General features: G+C 43.9%; 1 protein-coding gene across 1 annotated transcript in view; it reads left to right on the forward strand.

Moving 5' to 3' along the window:
* Window positions 1–19,662, forward strand: part of LOC115470474 (C-factor-like) — a 306,672-nt gene extending 287,010 nt beyond the window's left edge. Inside the window, exons 6-7 of the mRNA XM_030203679.1 lie at window positions 11,894–12,007; window positions 19,459–19,662. Coding sequence (XP_030059539.1) covers window positions 11,894–12,007; window positions 19,459–19,494 — 150 coding nt within the window. The 3' untranslated portion in view covers window positions 19,495–19,662. The remainder of the gene's footprint in view (window positions 1–11,893; window positions 12,008–19,458) is intronic.
* Window positions 19,663–25,441: the final 5,779 nt, after the last annotated feature.

A 25,441-nucleotide genomic window follows, 5' to 3' on the forward strand; every position in this document is an offset into this window, starting at 1 on the left:
TATTACCCCGCGGATTAGCCAATCTAGCCAAAAGGCGGCCAGCTTTATTGCCGAACCTATGGAGCTGGTATTTATAATACAATTGGGATTTCGATGCTCGCTGGTGTAGTAACATATTTAAGGCAGCTTGCAACTCCAATAATCTACTGCGGTGGATTTCTGCATGTGTCTGGCCATATGCCCTTCGGGCTTTGCATACCAGTGCACTCAGCCTGAGGATCTGTCGGTTTCTAGCCTTCCGCACATGGTGATGATAGCTAATGATCTCTCCCCTAAGTACAGCCTTTGCTGCCTCCCAGAATAAGAGAGAGTCGCCTTCATGTTGTTTGTTTAAGGTCGCGTAGTCTTCCCAGCTTTTTTTAAGGTTCTCCTTAAAAATCCCATTTCCCGATAATTCTAATGAGAACTGCCATAAATTACCCTTGGGTTTTCCAGGGTCTATGCCCCAGTCCATTAGTACCCACGCATGGTCTGAAATCGTATATGGGCCTATACTCACTGCCTGCACCATCCCAAAGAAAGCTTCTGAGGTAAGTATATAATCAATTCGGGCTTGCGATGTATGTGCCCGTGCATGGTGAGTATAGTCTCTTTCTCCTGGATGTAATACTCTCCATGTGTCCACTAAATCTAATATCCGTCCTATCCGTTGCAAACCTTTGTTCGATGCTGCAATGTCACTCCTCTTCCCTTGTGAACTATGTAATGAGGGGTCCCACACGGTGTTAAAGTCTCCTCCCATTATTATATGGGTCCCGGTGTAACTAAGCAAATGACCAATGATCTGGTTGTAAAATTGTTTATTATAGTGGTTGGGGGCATATACATTGCATATTAACACTTGTTGACCAGAGACTTCCACCTCCACGAAAACGTATCTACCCCCTGCATCCACCACATAAGGATGAACCTTCGCAGCCACTCCTTTACGAATAAGCACTGCCACTCCCCCTTTTTTCCCCTGGGCTCCTGCTGAAACACACTTTGTTCAATTTAGCATGTTCCTCTGGTGTTAAGTGCGTTTCTTGTAGTAAGGCAATATCTACTTTGTGCCGTTGCAGTTGTTGTAAAATTTTTGTTCGTTTTATGGGCGAATTGATCCCTTCCACATTCCACGTGACCAACCTAACCATAGTCTCTAGGCAATCTAGTACACAATTGCAACTCTACAAGATTAGTTCTTCCCCCCAAGAAGGCACCCCAGCCTATGCCCTCCCAGGTCCTCCCACATCTTCCATCTGGACCTTTTTCTATAAATCTCATCTCTCCTCGGCAGATTGGTTGACTCCCCTCTCCCCCCCCCCCCCCCCCCCATTCCCATCTATCTCCCCTTCCCAGTAACCCCATTCCAACGCTTCCAAAATGGGAACGAGCCATGTTTAACACCTCCCGATCTCTCCTCCCCTTGTATTTATACTAAAGCAAAGTCCAACCCTCCTCCCCCTTTATATTCTATGTTGCATAGTGTTCCTTTACATATCCAGCCATACTTTTATCTCGTATGTACACATCCCTTCATATAAAACAACATTGCATTAACATAACACCCCCTCTACTTCGCCACATGTAGCTAAGTTAATCTTTCATGCAGTAATATCATTTTCTGTCCATTGAGTCTCATTGCGTCCAGTAACCATGGGATTTGCCTGGGCCTTGCATCTCAGGGTTCTCCAAGCAGCCATCTGCAACGTGAGTCGGGAACACCTGCGCTCAGTCTCCCCTTCCACTCAGTCTGGCAGACCATTGTCTGAATTTGACTCAATATCTGGGACTTACATAAACAATATCTTTTGATAGTCTGTTGCGCTTATACATCCCTATGCTGTCCATTGCTACGCAGAATTCTCATCTGCCTGGCCTCTCAGCCATCCCACCAGCAAGTGGGTTAGGCCGCAAACCTAAACCGCTATGAATCTACATGTGGCATTATTTAACTGTAAAACAACATATTTGTTAACTTAACTCTCATAACTTGAAGCATCGTCAGTCCCGTGCCTCCTAGACCTCTACTGGTCTTGCAATATGGTAACGTGATTCAGTCTTTCCTTCTGCCGGGATCTTGATATCCCTGTCTGCTACTCGAGTTAGTGGCTGTTGGATATGGTTCTCTCTGCCTGCTCAAGTCTGCGTTGCATTGCTTGGCCCCGCCGCGCCTTCTCTCTCCAGTTGCCGCAGGAATCCTTTCGCCTCCTCGGCCGATTCAAACACTTGTGTTGTTCCATCATGTGTGATTTTCAGTACAGCCAGATAGATTAATGCAAAGCGTACTTTCATGTTGTATAGTTGTGAGCATATCGGAGTAAAAGTCCGTCTCTTCTCCGCGACTCCTGCGGAGTAATCTTGGAAGCAGAGAATCCTCTTCTGCTCATATAACAAGGTGTTCTCTTTCCTAGATGCCTGTAGGATCTTTTGTTTGTGAGCAAAGTTCAGTACCCGCATAATTATCACTCGTGGTTTTGTAGCTGTATCTGGGCGGGTGCCAAGGCGGTGGGCTCTCTCGATCCGTAGCGGCCCCATCTCAGCCGGAAAGTTCACTCTCGCTGTAAGCCAGCGTTCTAGGATGGTGACCAGGTCTCTACCTCCCAGAGCTTCAGGGAAACCGACTAGCCTGAGGTTATTCCGTCTGGATCGATTTTCAAGATCCTCTATCTTCTGCTCCAGTGCTGCCAGACGTTTAGAGTGCTGTTTTTGGCCCTCCTCCACCTCCAGCATTCGGTTCTCCACCTCGCCCGTGCGCGTCTGAAACGCCATGCATTCGTGAGCCAGATCTTCCATTCGAGCGTGTAGTTTTTCTAATTTGTTATCGATCGGGGTAAGCCGTCTTTCTAACAAGTCCTCCAGGACCGTAGTCATTTCTGCCGTGATTTCGCTTACCCACGTGGAGGAGACCGTAGTGCCTGCGGTTCCTGGTGAAGCCGCCATTTTGTAGTCCGCCGGCTTTTGTCTTAATCGTTCTTTTGCGGCCGATTTCATTGCCGCAGACGCCCGTCGTTCCCGCAATCAACTGGCAATGCTGTAGCTAAGCTTCCGATATTTTGTAAAGTTGCGATTTTAAGGGTCTAATGGGTCGATTCTCGAGGGGAGAAGAATCGGGGCTGGAGAGCGGCTTACTTGCGACCGTTCACCAGCATAGCGTCACGTGACCCCCTGATTATTCTTCATTAATACATGTTAGATCCATTACACTACTTCCTTTTCTTGCAAAGATGAGAGAAAAATCCATTTTCCATCAGGTGACAAATTTTTAGAATGCTAGTAATAGCTTGCACCCTTTTTGGTCAGGAGTCTGTGAAGGACACAAACTGAGACTATTTTGCTTCTAATGCTTAATGATTTGGTTTGCCACCTTTGCCTGTAAAACTGATGTCCTGATCCAGCTAGACCATACCTCAGAATTTGATATGGTTATGAAAAGAATGGAAAATTAAAAATTAGAATGCTATCATGCCTTTATATTGCTCCATGGTGTGACCTCACCTCAAATACTGTGTTCAGTTCTGGTAACCACATCTCAAAAAAGATATAGTGGAATTAGAAAAGGAACAGAGAAGGGCAACGAAAATAATAAAGGGAATGGGACGACTTCCCTATGAAGAAAGGCTAAAGCGGCTAGGGCTCTTTAGCATGGAGAAGAGACAGCTGAGGGGAGACATGATTTTATTTATTTAAAAAATGTATAGTCTACACCATCTACCATTCTGGGTGCTTACAATACTACAATCATAATCAATTCAACATAAAACAACACATACACAATAAAACCAGCATAAAACAAATTAAACATACAATAAGAGGTCTATAAAATACTAAGTGGAGTGGAGCGGGTGGAGGTGAATCACATGTTTACTCCACACAATGAAACTACTAAGTAGTAAATTTAAAACAAACCAGAGAAAATATTTCTTTACTCAACATGTAATTAAACTCTGTAATTCGTTGCCAGAGAATGTGGTAAAAGCAGTTAACTTAGCAGAATTTTTAAAAGGTTTGGATACTTTCCTAAAAGAAAGTCTATAAGCAGTAGTGTGCTGGAGCCGGCTCGCACCAGCTCACAAGAACCGGTTATTAAATTTATTGGCATCTTGCAACCCAGTTGTTGTGAGCCAGCTTGCCTCTCCTCCCCCCACCCCGCGAGCTGCAGGCTCCCCTGCTCCGCAGGTCGTCCATCATCTGTCTGCCCTCAGCTCCTCGATAGCCCTCGTTTCCTTCCTGCTGCCGCCCTGCCTTTAAATATTGTATTTTTCCTCTAGTCGCAGCGCCGGCATTGAAAGCAGCAGGCTTGGCTCAGCTCCAACCTTCCCTCGCATGGTTCCACCCTCTCGGAAACAGGAAATACATCAGAAGAGGGTGGAACCATGCAAGGGAAGGCTGGAGCCGAGCTGAGCCTGCTGCTTCCAATGCCGGCACTGCGACTCGAGGAAAAATACAATATTTAAAGGCAGGGCGGCGGCAGGAAGGAAACGAGGGCTATCGGGGAGCTGAGGGCAGACAGGAGATGATGGATGAGCGGGGGAGCGGGAATCGGGGGGGGGTCTGGAAGAAGGCAGGAAATGTCTGACGTTGAGTAGGGGAGGGCTAGAAGGGAGATGGTTGACATGGGCTGCTAGGGGGGGGGAGGCTGGAAGGAGATGGTTAACATGGGTGGATGGAGGGGAGGGCAGGGGAGAGGAGGGTTGCTGGACATGGGTGGATGGAGGGGAGGGCAGGGGGGAGAGGAGGGTTGCTGGACATGGGTGGATGGAGGGGAGGGCGGGGGGGGAAAGGAGGGTTGCTGGACAGGTGGATGGAGGGGAGGGGAAAGGAGGGTTGCTGGACATGGGTGGATGGAGTGGAGGGCAGGGGGAAGAGGAGGGTTGCTGGACATGGGTGGATGGAGGGGAGGGCAGGGGAGAGGAGGGTTGCTGGACATGGATGGAGGAGAGGGAAGGGAGAGAGAAGAAATGCTGGACATGGATGGAGGGGAGGGAAGAGTGAGGAAGGAGATGAGGGAAAAGGAAGAGAGGAGAAAAACTGCACATGGATGAAGTGGAGTGACCTAGTGGTTAGGGTGGTGGACTTTGGTCCTGAGGAACTGAGTTCAATTCCCACTTCAGGCACAGGTAGCTCCTTGTGACTGGGCAAGTCACTTAACCCTCCATTGCCCCATGTAAGCCGCATTGAGCCTGCCATGAGTGGGAAAGCGCGGGGTACAAATGTAACAAAAATAAAATAGGCAAAGCTGGATCCACTGGACAGTCAAGTCTGCGGAAGACCCAGCTTTTACTTACGGATGTAGGGCAAGAAATGAAGAAGAAAGGCGGAAAGTAAAGAAATAAATGGAAAGGAAGCCCTGGAAATGGAGTTAAAGGACAGATAGCAGCAGAATTGGATACTGGGCCAGCATGATCAGAAAAACAAAGTTATTATAGTAGATAGTGTTTGGAATATGTCCACTTTGAGAATCAGGTGCTCAACATTAAAGTTAATATTTATGTTCTTATTTATGGCATTTTATCCCACTTTAAACATGAATTAGATTGGAACCTGGGATCATTTAACTTTTTTTTTTCCTGGAGTAATGCATTGTCCCCCCCAGGCTAACTCCCCGGCTATAGCCAGCTCTGCAATTTGGAGGGGGGGGGGGGATGCAGAGGTGGATAAGGGGGGTGCAGAGGTGGACCGGGGAGAGAGCCTGTTGTTAAACACTTACCAGCACACCACTATCTATAAGCCATTATTAAGATGGACTTGGGAAAATCCACTGCTTATTTCTAGGATAAGCAACATAATATCTGCTTTACTATGCTGGGATCTTGCCAGGTACTTGTGATCTGGATTGGCCACTGTTGGAAGCAGGATACTGGGCTTGATGGATTTTTGGTCTGTCAATTATGGCAACTCTTATGTTCTATCTCGCTTATATTAAACAGGTGTGAGAGGTACAGTGCACAATTGTTTTGCTTTTATTTTTCTGCATGAAAATTTCAGGCTTTTTTTTTTCAGCAATACTTTTTTCTGGCTCTTTTCCTTTCTCATGTGGGGTGCGTTCTTGCACCTTCACTTTTCAACATTTTTATGGCACCTTTTTGCAATCTTAGTATAGCAGTTAGGTTTTTCTTCGTACATTTATGCTGATGAATATCATCTTATTGCCCATGATTCCTGGGACCAGTCATTTCAAGACACATTATCCACTAATTTGAGATAATTATCTTCTTTGTTTACCTCTAACAAGTTGACTCAATCCTCACAAATGAGATAACATTTATTTTTTGATTGAGGTGCCTTTTCTTCTTTCAGGCCCTTTATAAATGATGTGGCTGTGCCTTTTTAGAGAATCTATTTGCTCTCTTCTGTATGCAGAGGGAAATCAATTTAGCATCTAAGATCACATTTCTAATGTTTGGAATTACATAAGTACATAAGTATTGCCATACTGGGAAAGACCAAAGGTCCATCAAGCCCAGCATACTGTTTCCAACAGTGGCCAATCCAGGTCAGAAATACCTGGCAAGATCCCCAAAAAAGTACAAAACATTTTATACTGCTTATCCCAGAGATAGTGGATTTTCCCCAAGTCCATTTAATAATGGTCTATGGACTTTTCCTTTAGGAAGCTGTCCAAACCGTTTTTAAACTCCGCTAAGCTAACCTCTTTACCACATTCTCTGGCAACGAATTCCAGAGTTTAATTACACGTTGAGTGAAGAAACATTTTCTCCAATTCGTTTTAAATTTACTACATTGCAGCTTCATCGCATGCCCCCTAGTCCTAGTATTTTTGGAAAGCGTAAACAGACACTTCACATTTACCTGTTCAACTCCACTCATTATTTTATAGACCTCTATCATATCTCCCCTCAGCCGCCTTTTCTCCAAGCTTTTTCTCATTCCTTATACTTTGGAAAATTCTCTCCCTTAGGCCATATGTTGATAATGGAGCTTTGAATACACTTAGGGGCTCACTTTCAAAAATCTTAGACACGCAACCATTGGTTACTATGGAACTTTGTATGTCCAAATGATTTGAAAATGAGCCCCTTAATCATGCGTTGGTATTGAATAAAATTGAATACTGTAATGCTTTGCTCATAGGTCTCTCTTTTTATCAAAAACATCACTCACAACATTCAAAATACAGTAGTCAAGTTATTTTATAATGCCAATAAATATGACGATCTGACCCACTGCTTTTTGAATAACATTGGTTGCTGATCAGATACAGGGTTCATTTCAAGATTGTTATTGACCCATTCTGCCTCCTTGTTTAGCTTATCTTTCTATACTGACCATGTAGTTCTCTTAGATCTTCTAACATCAACCAAGTATCCCATTGTCGCCTGGACTCTCCTCGTAAAACAGCTTTCAGTTGCTGTACTCTCTCACTATGGAACTTTTCTTCCCTCTGGATTTATGATCTGTAGTCTCTTTTTTTTTTTAATTAATAGTTTGTTTATTCATTTTAAACATATCACAAGCATTACATCTTGATAAGAAAAACAGAAAAGAAAATAGATTCCTTTAGAACTTGGTTCTGCATTACAATTAAACTTCTTTCTTAGACCACAACTTTAAAGTAGAGGGGGGCAGCAAGGGCGGGGATTACCTTACTTGAACATCTAGTTAATGAGGAGGGAGGGTTGTATGGCTTTCAGGATCTGCAGCAAAGAATGTCTTTAGCAAACCAGGATCATTACTCATACAGACAACTACATCATTACTGGGGCAGTATGGACCAAGAAGCAATAGGCGCGAGGCTTGGTTGTAGACTTCGGGAATTCTTAAAGGGAGATGCACACGGGCAGGTATCAATATCGAGTTTACATAGAGCTTTAGTAGCATTGAGTCCTCCCCGTACCTATGAGATACTTAAAGAGGCATGGAGTAAGGATTTGGGATACGAACTGAAAGGAATAAATTTTGCAAAACTGATAAATGATATACCACATCAAGTAGGTGGGGCAGAGTTACAGGAGAGTCAATATAGGGTAATACACAGGGGATACATAACACAAAACCAAGCAGCAAGAGCGGGTTGGATAGGCGAAGCTCAATGCTCCAAATGTAATAGAGAAAATAATACCTTTTGCATGCATTCTGGAAATGTGCTCGAATAAAAATATTCTGGAGAGCTATACAGAAGTATATCGAGCAGATCATAGGGCAAAGATTGCTCCCCTCCTGGAGAGGAGTGTTGTTGAACAAAAGGGATGCATATGGGATAACAGACAGCTATATAGGGCTATTTTTATGTAAGGCATATGCAGTGGGGAAAAAATGCATACTTAAACACTGGATGCAGGAAGATCCACCTTCCTTTTGGTACTGGAGAAATAGGATGCATGAATTGATGCTTGGGAGGCTAGGACGGCCTTTGGTAACTCAAGAAAAGAAAGGAGTTTATCAAAATATGGAGTAAGTACTTGCAAAACATATCCCATAAAGCACGAAGTGCGGTACTAAATAGACTTGGAACGCCTTAACCAGTAGGGTGTTTGGGAGATTAGCATTTCAGGATGTAAATGGGTATAGTCCTGTAATAGATATTGAAAAAGATTACGTGCTATGAAGTTGAAAATGATCACTGTAAAGATGTCAACCCCCGGGGGGGAGGGGGGGGAGAAAATGATGATGGAAAATATTGATGAAGCAGTTATGATGTATGTATGCAACAGTGACTTGTTCTTAGGTTAATGAGCTGTTTGAATTTATGAACCATGTTTATAATGTTTATTGTCATCAATAAAAACTGTTGAAACATAAAGTAGAGGGGGGCAGGAAAACATAAAAGGAGTTAAAGTTTAAGGTAAAATTATAAGAATGTGGCCAGGATCACACCACTAAACATACATAATGTGAATTACAGATTCTTATAACACTGGGTCTATTTGCTCACTTTCTTCATATCTATAAAGTTTCTTAAATGTTCAGGATCTAAAAATTGATATTTATTATCCATATATTTTATCTGACATTTACAAGGATATGCCAGTATAAAACTAGCGCCTAAAGCCTTAACTTCATCTCTCATTGCCAAGAAGGACCGACGTCTTTCCTGAGTAACCTTTACGATGTCTGGATATATCCAAAGTTTTTCACCATAAAATGGCTTAGCAAGATTTTGAAAATACAATTTTTTGATCATATTCAGATCTTGCTCAAAGACCATTGAAACAAGAAGAGTTCTTCTCTCATAAACCCCATCATTAGAATTTTCCAAGAAAGCAGTTAAGTCCTGTAATCCTTCATTCCCTTCTGATCTCCTTTTAGGAATTGGCAGATAGTATATTTTATTAATAGGAGGAATTAAATTTGGAGATACAGATAGGTTCTCAATTAGGTACTTTTTAAACATCTCAGTGGCGTTCATTTCAGAGGAACGAGGGAAATTAAGAATTTGGAGGTTTAAACGCCTATTATAATTCTCAAAATTCTCCAGTTTGCGGTGGATTATCATTTTGTCCTTAATTAATAAATCTATTTAATTTGTCAAAAGAGAAATGTCTTGTTGAACCTGCGTTTTATTTGATGCAGTTTCTTGTTTCAGTGATTCAAACGCGGTTGTCAACAAATCCAATTTACTCACTATTGAAGTCGTCTCCTGAGCAGCTTTGGTAACTATAGTTGTTAAGGACTGGATCGCAGAGCAGATAGAGTCCAGTGTTGGCGCGGGTGGAGACACTATTTCTCCTTTGCTGTTGTTTCCCGCTTCCCTGGGGGTATCGCCACCGACCTGAGAGTCCGGAGCAACGCTTTCCAAGTGCTCCCGGGCCTCCAAACACGCCCAAGCGACAGCGGGACACGGCGGTGGATTCACTTCCGGCGAGGAAAGAGATGTTTCCAACCCCAGTGGAGTGAGTGCTCCTTCACCTTCCCCCACAACGGGTAAACTCTCGCCGGTTAATCGTGGGGTGCTTGTGGCATATCGGTCTAGTGTTGTTTGAAGCGTTGTACCTGGGGCTGTCGGTGGTAAGCTTTTCACAACGCCCTTTCTTTTGCTGTGAGGCATTTTCTAAGGTAATTGTGCAAGTAACTCGAAAGATGCTCAAACGCACTCCGACTGCCGACAAGACTAATCCGCCATCTTGAAACGCCCCTCCAACGCTGTTAGTGACACACTTAATTTTACATCTGATCTGTAGTCTCTTGACCCAAGTCTAAAACTGTATTTAAAAAGCTTGACTGTTTTTTTTTTAGCAATCTTTTGAGTCTCTTATCCTTAATTTTTTTTCTCTTCTTTTTCAGATACATTTTTCTCATAGGTTACTTTTGTTTTTTCTACACAAAAATGTATCTTCCCATTGTGCTAAGTTGATAAACAATTATCTTAAACGACTGGTGTATGTTATTGAAGCAAAAAGGGCTTCCACCAAGTATTGAGTCAAGGGGTGTGAAGACTTGTGCAATCTTTGAGCTCTTATTCTAAACTTACTCTTGTTTCACTGATCTACATAACATATTCTACACTTACAACATGAAAGGACAACTGTAGAAATCTTGATTTTTACTGCATTTTGAATTGTTTTTGAGGCAGCAGAATATGAAATATGTATAAGAGCATGATTAGTTTTGCAAGATGCTGTGGGGAAGATTCAATAAAGGGTGCCTTAAGTTAGGTGCCATTATACAGACTGCTAAGAGTGAATTCTATAACAGCACTTCTGCACTTAACTTTAGACATGAAATTTTATCCTAGCCAAAAGCTGGTGTAAATGCTCACACCTAACTAATGGCATGTAGGCTTGCAAAGGCAAATATTTTATAACAGTGCACCTGAATGCGTGGCATGCGTCTGACCCACCCATGACCCTCACTTGGCCATTTCCCCTTTGGTCTTGTGTGAGAGAGAAATTATATGTGCTGTTTATAGAATAGGGGCGCAGATGAATTATCTGCGTAACAACTAATTAGTACCAGTTGAGCACTTGGGTCAAGTGCCAATTGAGTACGAATTAACTAATTAGTTTAACCATGTAAATGACCGTATTCTATAATCACATGCCAAACTTTGGGTGTCTTTTATAGAATGAGGGGGTGTATGAATCTAGTAGAGTAGTAGGACAGCAGGCTGGTAACTGGGGAAGCCAGGATTCATATCCTGCTGATATTCATTTGTGATCATGGGCATGTTTCCATAATCCTCCATGCAGGGGCAGACTGAGAGTGATCTTGGCCCCCAGGCAATGAAAATCATTGGGGACTCCCAGTCCTGCTGCCTCTCTCTCCTCCTGCCTTCAGTCCCACTGACCTTTTCCTTTAGGCTGGCCGCTGATGCCAGAACTTCCCTCTGTCGTGGCCTGCCCCCTCTTCCGAGTGAACTTCCTTCTTCCACAAGGGTGGGCAGTGGCAGAGGGAAGTTCCAGTATTAGTGGCAGATGTCCATTGTAGCTGCCAGTGGCCCTGCCTACACAGAAGAAAAGGGGATTATGGAGATAGAGCACAGGAGAGGTGATAGAGGGGGCATCCCAGTCACAGAGGGGAGAGAGGGATGTCAAGCACATGGGAGGGAAGTACTGGACCCCTCTCACTGCCCTGGACCTTCGGGCACTGCCTGGTTGCCCATATGGTTGGTCCATCTCTGCCTCAGATACAAAATTAGACTGTAAGCCCTCTGGGGACAGGGAAGTACCTAGTGTACCTTGAGCTACTACTGAAAAGGTTTGAGCTAAATTCAAATCCATAAGTTGGCATTTCTGTCAAATTCCTTAATATGGCATAAGATGATTCGGTAGAAAAAGATCTCATTCCTCAACAAGTTAAAGCTCCAAAAACATCTCTGATAGAATCTCTTTCAGTTGCTGTGCTGCTTGTCCTGTTCAGACTGCAGCCCTAGTTGGAGCTAATTTACCAGGTATGGGTGGTATGAACTGTGGCATACAGATGAAATTCTTATCATGGTTTGTTCTCTTTGTAGGCAGCACTGAATATGCTTTCCAGATGCCATGCAGAAGGCTACAAAGAGGATGGCATTATCTCCATTGCCATCCATCCTGGCTGGGTGCAGACTGATATGGGAGGGAGAGAACGGGTAAGTACATTGCAGACATAATGCCTGGTGTGTTTGTTAGGGTCGGCCTAAGGGTATCTGATGCCCTAGCAGAATCATCAAACTACAACAAAAAGCACCACGAGCCTTCAAAAACAGGACACAGTTCCTTTAATTGTACATAAGTACATAAGTATTGCCATACTGGGAAAGACAAAAGGTCCATCAAGCCCAGCATCCTGTTTCCAACAGTGGCCAATCCAGGTCACAAATACCCGGCAAGATCCCAAAAATGTACAAAACATTTTATACTGCTTATCCCAGAAATAGTGGATTTTCCCCAAGTCCATTTAATAACCATCTATGGATTTTTCCTTTAGGAAGCCGTCCAAGCTTTTTAAAACTCCGCTAAGCTAACCGCATTTACCACATTCTCTGGCAACGAATTCCAGAGTTTAATTACACATTGAGTGAAGAAACATTTTCTCCGATTCATTTTAAATTTACTACATTGCAGCTTCATTGCATGCCACCTAGTCCTAGTATTTTTGGAAAGCGTGAACAGACGCTTCACATCTATCCGTTCAACTCCACTCATTATTTTATAGACCTCTCTCATATCTCCCCTCAGCCGCCTTTTCTTCAAGCTGAAGAGCCCTAGCCGCTTTAGCCTTTCCTCATAGGGAAGTCGTCCCATCCCCTTTATCATTTTCGTCACCCTTCTCTGCACCTTTTCTAATTCCACTACATCTTTTTTGAGATGCGGCGACCAGAATTGAACACAATATTCGAGGTGTGGTCGCACCATGGAGCGATACAAAGGCATTATAACATCCTCATTTTTGTTGTCCATTCCTTTCCTAATACCTAACATTCTATTTGCTTTCTTAGCCACAGCAGCACACTGAGCAGAAGGTTTCAACGTATCATCAACGACGACACCTAGATCCCATTAGGTCCGTGACTCCTAATGTGGAACCTTGCATGACATAGCTATAATTCGAGTTCCTCTTTCACACATGCATCACTTTGCACTTGCTTACATTAAACATCATCTGCCATTTAGACACCGAGTCTCCCAGTCTCGTAAGGTCCGCTTGTAATTTTTCACAATCCTCCCGTGATTTAACGACTTTGAATAACTTTGTCTCATCAGCAAATTTAATTACCTCACTAGTTACTCCCATCTCTAGGTCATTTATAAATATGTTAAAAAGCAGCGGTCCGAGCATAGAGCCCTGGTGAACCCCACTAAGTACCCTTCTCCATCGAGAATACTGACCATTTAACCCTACTCTCTGTTTTCTATCTTTTAACCAGTTTTTAATCCACAATAGAACACTACCTCCTACCCCATTGACTCTCCAATTTCCTCTGGAGTCCTTTCATGAGGTACTTTGTCAAACGCCTTCTGAAAATCCAGATACACAATATCAACTGGCTCACCTTTATCCACACGTTTGTTCACCCCTTCAAAGAAATGTAGTAGATTGGTGAGGCAAGATTTCCCTTCGCTAAATCCATGTTGACTTTGTCTCATTAATCCATGCTTTTGAATATGCTCTGTAATTTTGTTCTTAATAATAGTCTCTACCATTTTGCCCGGCACCGACGTCAGACTCACCGGTCTATAATTTCCTGGATCTCCTCTGGAACCTTTTTAAAAAATCGATGTTATATTAGCCACCCTCCAATCTTCCGGTACCACGCTCGATTTTAAGGATAAATTACATATTTCTAACAATAGCTCCGCAAGCTCATTTTTCAGTTCTAACAGTACTCTGGGATGAATACCATCCAGTCCAGGAGATTTGCTACTCTTCAGTGTGTAGAACTGCCCCATTACATCCTCCAGTTTTACAGAGAATTCATTAAGTTTCTCCGACTCGTCAGCTTCGAATAACATTTCCGGCACCGGTATCCCACCCAAATCTTCCTTGGTGAAGACTGAAGCAAAGAATTCATTTATCTCTGCGCTACAGCTTTGTCTTCCCTGATCGCCCCTTTTACTCCTCGGTCATCTAGCGGTCCAACCGATTCTTTTGCCGGCTTTCTGCTTTTAATATACCTAAAAAAAATTTTTACTATGTGTTTTTGCCTCCAACGCAATTGTAAAACTAAAAAGGCCAATCTTCCAATATGGACCCGACATAGGCCGGACGAAGGGACCTTTTTTGTTCCTAACTTGCTGAGCGATCACTTCACATCCCTATCCTTTCTTTCACACCTCTTCTATCCTATTTACTCCTTGTTCATTTGTCTTGTCACATACCTTGTTGATTCTGATACTACAGACTGTATTCTCTTGTTACTATGTAAGCTGCATTGAGCCTGCGATATGCGGGAAAGCGCGGGATACAAATGCAATAAATAAATAAATAAAGTGCATGGAATTCTTTTATTTCATAAGGAAGAAATTCTTTTGCTGCACACATCATCTATTTTACATCAGAACACGTTTGACCCCGGGACTCAGGCGCTGTGCCTGTGTCGGGTCCATAGTGGAAGACTGGCCTTTTACTTTTACAGTTAAAGGAACTGTGTCCTCCTTCATTGGACTCAGGATTGCCCGCCCACCTTTTGGCACTGGAGACACAGACTCCACAAATTGTTGACGTGGGAATCTAGAGGGGCAGGTCTGTCACCGGGAAGGCAGTGGAGGTTTCTAGCAGCATGGGGGGCATATATAAACACCATTTCGCCGAGAGCAAGAAGTCATATTTTGAATAGGCTTCCATGGAATAAATGAAGGGAATTTTGAAAAATTTGAGCAATGCTTGGGGGAGGGAGGGGGGAGGATTATGGGGAAGGAGAAGAGTTTTGGGGTTAGGGGAGTTTAGGGACAAGTTCTGGTTTCGTATTAAAGACTGTATACGGTTATATTAATCATTTATCCATACAAGTTATGGTGATACATTATGTTACAAGGAAATGCATTGATATTGTTTGCTAATATCATACCTAACTGTGGCAGAATAACATAACTGAGGAGGGGAGGAATGGGATAGGAGGGATGGGAGGAAACTTGTTATAAATGCAAGATTGATGGCTTTCTCTACCTCACCAGCTCTCCCTCCACTAGTCCGTTCCCCTCTCTCTCCTTCCCCTCATTCCCTTTCCTCCTTTCCTGAAGTTACTATTGAGGAAACTACACTTCTCCTTTCTTCCTCAAAATGTACCACCTGTTCTCTGATCCCATTCCCACCCACTTCTTAATGCCATCTCTCCTACTCTTATTCCTTTTATCTGTCACATTCTCAACCTCTCACTTTCCACTGCGACTGTCCCTGCTGCCTTAAACATGCTGTGGTCACACCATCTCCTTAAGAAGCCTTCACTTGACCATACTTGTCCCTCTAAGTACCGACCCATCTCCCTCCTTCCTTTTCTCTCCAAATTACTTGAGCGTGCTGTCACCGCCGCCACCTTGATTTTCTCTCCTCACATGCTATTCTTGACCATTACAATCTGGTTTTCGCCACTCTCCACTCAACCGAAACTGCGCTTACTAAAGTCTCCAATGACCTATTACTGGCTAAATCCAGAGGTCAATATTCCATCCTCATTCTTCTTGATCTTCCGCTGCTTTGGACACTGTCGATCACAGCATACTTCTCGATACCCTGTCCTCACTTGGATTCAGGGCTCTGTCCTTTCCTGTTCTCTTCCTACCTCTCCCCTCCGCACCTTTAGTGTTCACTCTGGTGGATCCTCTTCTACTTCTATCCCTCTGCCTGTCGGCGTACCTCAGGGTTCTGTTCTTGGTCCCCTCCTCTTTTCTATCTACACTTCTTCCCTTGGTTCATTTAATCTCATCCCATGGCTTTTCCTACCATCTCTATGCTGATGACTCCCAAATCTACCTTTCTACCCCTGATAACCTCACCTTGCATCCAAACCAAAGTTTCAGCGTGCTTGTCTGACATTGCTGCCTGGATGTCTCAAACGCCACCTGAAATTAAATATGACCAAAACCGAGCTTCTCATTTTCCCCCCCCAAACCCACCTCCCCGCTCCCCCCGTTTCTATTTCTGTTGATGGCTCTCTCATTCCTCCCTGTCTCCTCAGCTCGAAACCTTGGGGTCATCTTTGACTCTTCTCTCTCCTTCTCTGCTCATATCCAGCAGACCGCCAAGACCTGTCGTTTCTTTCTTTACAACATCCGTAAAATCCGCCCCTTTCTTTCCAAGCACTCTACCAAAACCCTCATCCACACCCTTGTCACCTCTCGTTTAGACTACTGCAATCTGCTTCTTGCTGGCCTACCACTTAGTCACCTCTCCCCTCTCCAGTCGGTTCAAAACTCTGCTGCCCGTCTCATCTTCCGCCAGGGTCGCTTTACTCATACTACCCCTCTCCTCAAGACCCTTCACTGGCTCCCTATCCGTTTTCGCATCCTGTTCAAACTTCTTCTACTAACCTATAAATGTATTCACTCTGCTGCTCCCCAGTATCTCTCCACACTCGTCCTTCCCTACACCCTTCCCGTGCACTCCGCTCCATGGATAAATCCTTCTTATCTGTTCCCTTTCTCCACTACTGCCAACTCCAGACTTCGCGCCTTCTGTCTCGCTGCACCCTACACCTGGAATAAACTTCCTGAGCCCCTACGTCTTGCCCCATCCTTGGCCACCTTTAAATCTAGACTGAAAGCCCACCTCTTTAACATTGCTTTGACTCGTAACCACTTGTAACCACTCGCCTCCACCTGCCCTCCTCTCTTCCTTCCCGTTCACATTAATTGATTTGATTTGCTTACTTTATTTATTTTTTGTCTATTAGATTGTAAGCTCTTTGAGCAGGGACTGTCTTTCTTCTATGTTTGTGCAGCGCTGCGTATGCCTTGTAGCGCTATAGACATGCTAAATAGTAGTAGTAGTAGTAGTAGTATGTATTTAATTCAATATCGGCTCATGAGAGGATGTTAACACAGATGTCAAATCAACAGTTGTATGTTTATAAGTTCTCTTTTGTCGTCATAAAAATATTGAAATATAAAGGAACTGTGTCCCATTTTGGAAGGCTTTTAGTGCTTTTTGTTGTAGTTTGGACTTTGTTCTGTACTTTGGACCCTCTCTGTGCTGTTTTGTCTAGCAGAATCATCAGCCATACACCCTCACCCTGCTGCCTGTGGTTCAGTATCTCCTCTTCAGTACCCCTCCACCCCAAATCAGGTATCCAGCATCTCTTACTTCTTCCCTTCACCCCCCCCCCCCCCCAGAGATCCAGCATTTTTCTTCTTGCCCCTGCTGCCAAAATATTCTCACTGCTACCTAATAGCCTAATGATTAGTGCAGTGGGATAGGAACCTGGGGAACCGAGTTCAATTTCCACTACAGCTCCTTGTGACCTGGGCAAGTCACTTAACCATCTATTGCCCCAGGTACCAAAAATAAAATACGAGCCCAGTAGGGAAAGGACCTGCATAGACTATGTAACCACATTGGTTGTACCATAGAAAGGTGGTATATCAAATTCATGACCCTTTACTGCAATATTCCCCTGCTGCTGCCAACCGCCACCAGAGCAACCATATTCCTCCTCCTGCTGGCTGTTGCCATACCTCAGCAGGAGCCGACCCTGCATAGAAGAGCGAGGAAATAGTGTGCTGAGATGAGCATCTGCACGCACACTCAAGGCTTGCTGCAAGGTCCCACCACTGACAATGGCTTTTAATGGACTGCTCTGCTGCTTTTTTTTTGCCAGATGTGCTGATGCTGAGCTGCCACTCTAGGCAGATGCCCTGTTGTGCTAGTAATAAAGACTGGTCCTGTGCCTTGTTACCAAAAGCCTTTGATTAATAAAAACCTTGATTACTAAAAGCCTTTCATAATTAAAATGCAGAAATCTTTTAGCAAAGTAAGGGGATCCTGTGCCAGGTTGTAAAGGCTTCTAAAAAGCAAATGTTTTCAAAACTGAAACATATCAAAATTTAGCAAGGCAAAGATTAGACAAATGCAAATTTTAGACTAACATGATAAATTTATTCTGAAACTTGGATAAAATGGAAATCTTACCAGATCAGCACAGTGGTAAAATAATCATTCTTCTATTTTACCAAAAATTGCAATATAAATCGTGCTGCTTGGTGCTCTAACAGAGTAATCCTTTCTATCAATTTTCAGAGTAAAGATAACGGGAGGATGTTTTTGGTATTCTACAGTGCAAGATGTATATTGTTCAAACTTTTTTTTTTTTAACATGATTTAGTAAGGGAGAAGCTCTACCCCATTGCATTTAAATTCTGTTTATCTTAGTTTTTGCCTTTACCTTACTGTGTCTGATTTTTTTCTATCACTTGTACAGTGTACGTTAGGTTTGATCATGAGCCCTTGGGCCTAGGCCTAGGGCAGACTAAGCTCATGCTATACAGAGACAATGGGCTACGAAGCCCAGCACACTCAGGGAGACCAGTGAGCACCACCAGAAAGGGAAATAGACCACTCGTACGAGCTGCAAGGCCAAACTGGAACCCACACGTACAGAGTTCAAATGTACGGATCACGAGGCCAAACTGGAACCCAAACACACAAAAGGGAAGGGGGAAAAAAGAACAGAGAAAAGTCCCGGAAGTGACCTAGCCTAGAGACCGCGCACACTGTACCTCACACACAGTCACCAATGAAAGGTCACAAGACCAAACACAGATACTAAACAACAACCAGAATAAGGGAACCTACAAGGAGAGGCAGCTCAAACTTTGCCACACAGCTTAAATGACAAGCGGCCTTCACAGGATCCAAACAAGCGCTACAGAAAGTATAGGGAAAAGGGAAACCACAAAAAGAAGCAAGGCTGTGCCACACAGCCACTCAGATTCACACATCTGATACAGCAAGCAAAGGGTAAAGGGGAACCACACAAAGAAGCAAGGCTGTGCCACACAGCTACTCAGATCAAATAGCAGATACAGCAGGTAAAGGGTTAAAGCAGACTTCACAGAAAAACTACTCAAGCTACACAGCTTAGATGAGGAGCAGTCCTCACAAGAACTAAGCAATAGATACAGCAGGTAAAGGGTTAAAGGGAAACCCAAATGAAGGAAAAAAGCTCCCACGTACTCACCCAGCAAACAGGGCAGGAAAGGGTAAAGGCGCAGCACACAGCACAAAGCAATCAGAGGGAGCAGACTCCTACAGAGTCAAAGTACAAACACAAAACAAAGAGAATAATGGCAACCACACAAAAGAAATACACCCTGTGCCCACACGCACAGACTATGCAGAACCAAGGTAAGCTCACAGCTGAAATAAAGCTAGAGCATCCTATGCAGGCAGAGGTAGGCTTAAATAGGGTCTGGCATCTGACGTTGGCTGCCTCAAATGTCAGCCCAATCCTTGACATGACCAATCAGAAGTGAGACCTAGTTGTTACTCTGCCCTGTCCCAGTAGGATCATAAGTGTGTTCCTTATTATATGGAGATTGTTGCCAACCCTTGAAAGGGTCACTTAATACTTCTTCTGTAACCCAATATTTTTTTCTGCCTGCACAGGCACCACTGACCCCGAAAAAGAGTATGGTGAGATGATGAAAATAATAGCTGCTCTAACTGAAGAACAAACTGGAACGTTTGTGGACTGGGAAGGAAAACATATTCCATGGTGAGAAGGAGATGAAGATGACTGGTGGTAGGAAAATGTTGGCACACTGGCTGAGTTTTGACAAGTGACTTTAATAAAAGACATTCTTACCTGAACAGATGTTTCATGCCTCTTTATTTCCAAATGTCACAAAACTCAAAGGTGAAAATGCGTAATCACTTCAAAAATGAAATCACTTTTTCCACCAAATTGAAAATAAATGTGCGAGAGCTTCAGGTGCGAGCATTCAAGTGTGCATCAAGCACTATTTGTCAAAGGTCAATTATCAGATCCTTTTCAGTCCCCAAAACATATCCTCATTGTTTTTTCCCAACACAAACTATCATAGATGTCAGGATCCTATCCTAGCTGAAGGGCATGGAGCATGAGGACTAAGTTCTTATACCATTGGAGAAAACTGTAGAAATGTAGTATAAGTGGTTAATAGCAAACAGGACAAAGGGACGGTCTGAAGAAAATCTCTAGAGTATTGTGTGTAAGAAGGTGGAGCAATCCAGGTGGTTAGAACAGAATGAGCTGAGTATGCGAAATGACACATACACGTGTTTATGTGTGTGTGTGGGGGGGGGGGGGGGAAGCAGGTGTGGAACAGGTGAGTGGAAAAGCATAGTTCATGCAGTGATCATGCTGTGAAACAAACCAATGACAATGGAGGAAAACTGTAAACGAGTCTGGTAGGCTGGTCGGTGGAAGTTATGGTAACTGGGATATGATACCACAAAGTCATGTTGATATAGTAACAGAGTCATGTGATGTGGTCACATGGGAGTAGTTTGGGGGGGGGGCAAGGGGGCAAAAGCAGCCTTGCCACCTCCTGCATTGCTGATCACGATTCGTCTACCCCTCTCTTCCTCCCTCCCTCCGGCGCTGCAGTCTTCAATCTTTCTGTGCTCCCGGCAGTGTTAGTAATGTATCCACGCTGCCTTCACACTGCTCCCAGAAGCCTTTTCCTCGCAGCATCCCTTGGTCCCAACTATGCGGGAACAGGAAGTTGAAGAGAAAGCTTCAGGGGCAGACCGAAGGCAGCATGTATACATCGCTAACACTGCCGGGAGCCCAGAAAGATTGAAGACTGCTGCGGCAGAGGAGGGGATAACGATCCTAGTCCTCAAAGTGTTTTTGCGTGATCCTGGACCTCGCAGGTGGGCAGGCGGGGCACAACCTGGACTGGGAAAGGTGGGGCACAGCAGAGGGCGGGGGTGGTGAGCAGAGAGAAGGAGCAGGAGATGGGATGGGACTGGGAGAGGTGGTGAGCAGAGGGAAGGAGCAGGAGATGGATGGGACTGGGAGGGGTGGTGAGCAGAGGGAAGGAGCAGGAGATGGATGGGACTGGAGAGGTGGTAAGCAGGAGATGGATGGGTCTGGGTAGGGGTGGTGAGCAGATGTCACATCTGTGGCCGTGACCCCTCTCAGACTCACCTTATTTCCTGTGGTCAGCTTCTGAGCTGGCTTCTGTCTTGTTCTTTGTGAGTTAGTTCTGTCTCTGTCTCTGTGTGCTGGCTGTATTAGATTGTCGGTGTGCTGTCACCTGTTCCAGATTTCAGCTCAGTCCAGACCAGGATCTTCCAGGCTGCCCGACCCTTAGTTGCTTGGTGATTGTTGCACCTGAGTCTCAGCTGCCTGCTGGGCTTATTAGCCATTTGGAACCTCTCTGCCCTTGCCTTTGCATTGCGTCTAAGGCCCTGGTATGTTGGTGCTTGTTGCACTTCTGCTAGTCCAGTGATTTGTCTGAGATTCTTGCCTTGATTCTTGCCTGTTTCTAGTTAGTCTGTTTGGTTTAGTTTAGGTTTTACTTGTTTTCCTAGCCTTGTTTCTTGTTTGTATCTCAGTGTTTAGTTTCTGTTTGTGTGCTGGCTTTGTGGCTGCTTGCAGCTTTTAGTTCTGTGTCTTGTTAGTCAGTGTTTTGTTCCCTGTTTCAGTGGCTGCTTGCAGCTTCCAGTTTCTGTCCCCTAGCTTGTCCTGTCCCTGCCATGTGTTGTATTGTCTTGCCCAGTTTCCTGCCTTGCTGCCCATGTTCCTTCCTTTCCCCTCTGACACTCAGTCCCTGTGCTGCCTAGCTGTTATCCAGCTCCTGCCCTGTCCTGCAAATTCCTGTCGGCCACTTGAAGCTGGGAGCTCAACTCCTGGTGAAAAGTGGCCAGGTACAGGTGAAGCCTAACTGTTGTCAGAGTTCTGCCTTGCCCTGGGGTGGTTTTGCCTGCCACTGCCGCTCTTCGGCAGTGGCCCAAGGGCTCACAAACCAGTTTCCAGCTTTTTTAAACGTGACAGCAAGGGAAGGAGCAGGAGATGGAAGGGACTGGGAGGGGTGGGGCACAGCAGAGAGAAGGAGCAGGAGATGGATGGGACTGGGTGTTGGGAGAGGGGAAGAAGCAGGGTGTGAAATGAGGGATATGAGAAAAAGGGATGATGTGGGAAACGGTTGAGACATAATATGAATGACCTGGAAGACTGGAGAGAGGATAAGAGACATTGAAAAGGGATTGGGGTACTGGTGAGGGGTATAGGAGAAGGGGATAAGTCTCTGAAGGGGGTTGAGTTATGGTAGAAAGGGATTAAAAAGATGGTGAAAAATAAGTTATTGGGCATGGGGTAAAAGGTAACAGGCAGAGGAGTGGCCTTGGAGGCAAGGGAACGAAGGAGAGACTTGGATGGAGCTGGGACTGATAGGGTGATGAGATGCAGTGGAGGGTAGATGAGGGCAAAGGGGGTGAGTACAGAGTATGGGAATGGTGGACTAATGAAGTGGGTGAAAGATGGGGGAGGTTATTTAGGATACTGGGTAAGGGAGAGACAGAGGGGGGAATGGGATTGCTGGAGAGGGAATGAGAGGGAAATGGTCAAAGCCAGTAGGTAGATGGATACTAAGGACTAAAGAGTGAAAGAAAAGTGTGTGTGGGAGGGTGGGGGGGACGTAAAATGAAAGATCAGTGCCAGACAGATGCAGAGAAGGACAGGAAGACAAGAGAAGAGCGAAGAAATGGAAAGTCAACCTTCAAAAGAATTTAGGAGAAGACTGATGCATGGAAAGTGGAGACTGGGACCAGACCAATTAGAAAAATAGAATGCTCAGACAACAAAGGTAGAAAAGAAAACTTTCTTTTTATTTAATGCGTTTTAAGGACTAAGATGTGCCTGCTTTATGAAATGGACATTTTTTTCTATTGTTGTATTTTGCAGAGTACAGGAGAAAATACATTTCTTTTTCTCTTTTACCAGTATGTGCACTGCTTACAGAGTCTGGCTTTCTTGAAGAGATCTATATTTCAGTTTTTGTGGGCATGTTTTTTGTGGTTCCTATTTTGTATCACATGAGGGTCTGTCCATGTTCTGCATATGTGACTGACGTGACGGATTCTGCTAGCATGTAGTGTTTGTGTAGGAATGTGTAACAGTCCAGCTTGTTAAAGTTTTACACTGGTGCTCTAGGGTCCAGTGTAAAATTTATAACACTGTCTTTTCATAGGTGGGTTAAGACTGTTGTGTGTTAAGTTTTCTGTATAGGTTTGAGTGTCTCTTTGTAGGGTTTTGTGTTATTTCATAAAGTGTCTGGCCCTATTGTTTTTGATATACTGGCTTCATATTCGGCATTTTAGTCTGGTGCATGTATGTTTTTGTTGATTTTATTAATAGCCATAATGAATATGTATGAGATGTATATATGCAAATGAATATGCAAATGTGCCAAGCCACACCCTTTGCCCCCCCCCCCCCCCCCAAATGAAACAGTCAAACTACACCCATGTGTGGTCACATACACACGTTAGATAAGGTTTAGAAGGAATGGTTTATTATTACAGAAACAGGAATCTTGCTAGCACTGAGAAGCGTTTTGCTTCCAGGCTGGTCTAGTTCCTCACACAGGAAAAGACTCTATTTTGTATGTACTACTTATGAACTGTAATTGACAAAATAGCAATTAGATATCTATTTTCCTATTTGTAATAAATAAGCTTCTATGATAAATTCATGATTGACTATGTATCACTTCCAGTGTTCTTTAGTTTATCCAGGGAGATAAGCACTCTGAAAGTTTAGCCTTGAATCTTGCAGCCTGTCTGATAAGGAGTCATAGGTAGGGTTACCATATGTCCGGGTTTCCCCAGACATGTCCTCTTTTTGAGGGCACCGTCGGGAGTCTGGGCGGGTTTCCCAGTTTCCATTCTTTGTCCGGGTTTCTTTCTTAGTTCGGTCACATGACCTGTGACAGGCCGGAAGGCAGCATTACTGTGCCTGATCAAGCTGATCTACTCGCACTGGCCTGAAAATACTCTGTTTTGAGACCTGCTGCCGCGCCTGCGCCATGCACGCAAGGTCCTCATGAGGTTTGCATGTGTTTTGTTATCATGCAAATTGCAACAGAGACTGGGCACACAGAGAAAGAATAGAAAAACTGCCGAAGTTGGCTTTAATAACTACTCTCTTTCCTGAAAAGACCACACTGTTCAGCCTGTGCTGAGGTAATAAAAAACCAAAACAGTTTATGACATCAAGTATTGTTGGAGTACCAGCTGACAAAGAGAAGACCCAAGAGAGGCCATTCTGTAGAATTCTGTGCTACACTGCTGCACCCCCTCTCCCACCAACGCACCACCACCAACCAACCTGTGCACTCAAGGTGAGTAATTGGGAGACTTTTGTGGAGTCTGGGGGGGGGGGGGTGTGGAATGGGAATGGTGGAGGAGGGGCTCAATATGGGGAAATATATATGCTGCTCTTCTACTCCAGCATATATATTTCCTCGCCATGTTCAACCCCTGGATAAAAGCCAGGATCAGCAGCCATTCATTGATACCCAAAAAAGACTCCACTATCCACTAATTGGGCTTATAAGCTTGGGTATCAATGAATAGCTGCTGATGCTGTACTGATTTTAAGTGATTTTATGAAAATCACACATTGATAGATACACACCTACCTCATTTCGACCACAATATAACCTGTATTTGTTATCAACCGATGGTACTATGTAAGCCACATTGAGCCTGCAAATAGGTAGGAAAATGTGGGGTACAAATGTAACAAATAAATAAAAAATAGAGGATAAGCAAGGAGACAGGCAGACCAGTATATTGCTAGGTAACAGATTTAATACTAGAAGTAGGGAAAGGAAGGTTTTTATTGAGCGTCCATTCTATGAAAGTTATAAATTGTAACTTAATTTGGGAATGCTCTTTATTTTTCAAAGTGTAAAGATTGAATATTATTCAAATTGAAATTTGATGACTAGCATGGAGGGGGCGGGGCATGTGTCCTTTTTTTTTTTCTTAGGGCAAATATGATAACTCTAGTCATAGGTATCTTGCAGCCTGCTGATAAGGAGTCATAGGTATAAGGCTAAACAAAATGGAAGGCCCAAGGCAGCGGTAACTGAGTACCTTCTTTCTTATACTATGGATAAACATGTTAGCAGTCATGTGACTTTAACCTCCTCTCCTGAAGCAACTTCAATAAGCTCACCAAAGAATTACCCCCCCCCCCCCAAAAAAAAAATGCATTGCTTCTCCTTGCATCCTCAAGTTAGTAGTCCAGTAGCTAGATAGTTTGATCTCGGTATCATCGTCCAGGTGTTCATATGCCTAAACTGGTTCTCTTTTTTTTTGGTACTGAGGGAATGTCTACCCCCAAACTTGGAAAATATACAAAGCAGATCGTTGATGGATAAAAATGATTTTAATAATAAATTAGAATATGCATACAATAGCCCGACACAGGCCGTGTTTCGCCCTACTGGGCCTGCTTCAGGGGCTACAAAACAAAATAATATATAATAAATAATCAAATATAAAGTTAAATTGAAATTAGAATTAAAAAATTCAATCTAAATCCCACAGAATTTACATGTATATAAAAGAACAGATAGATCAAAACATACAT

The sequence above is a fragment of the Microcaecilia unicolor genome, chromosome 5, assembly GCF_901765095.1.
Source record: "Microcaecilia unicolor chromosome 5, aMicUni1.1, whole genome shotgun sequence".
NCBI lineage: Eukaryota > Metazoa > Chordata > Amphibia > Gymnophiona > Siphonopidae > Microcaecilia > Microcaecilia unicolor.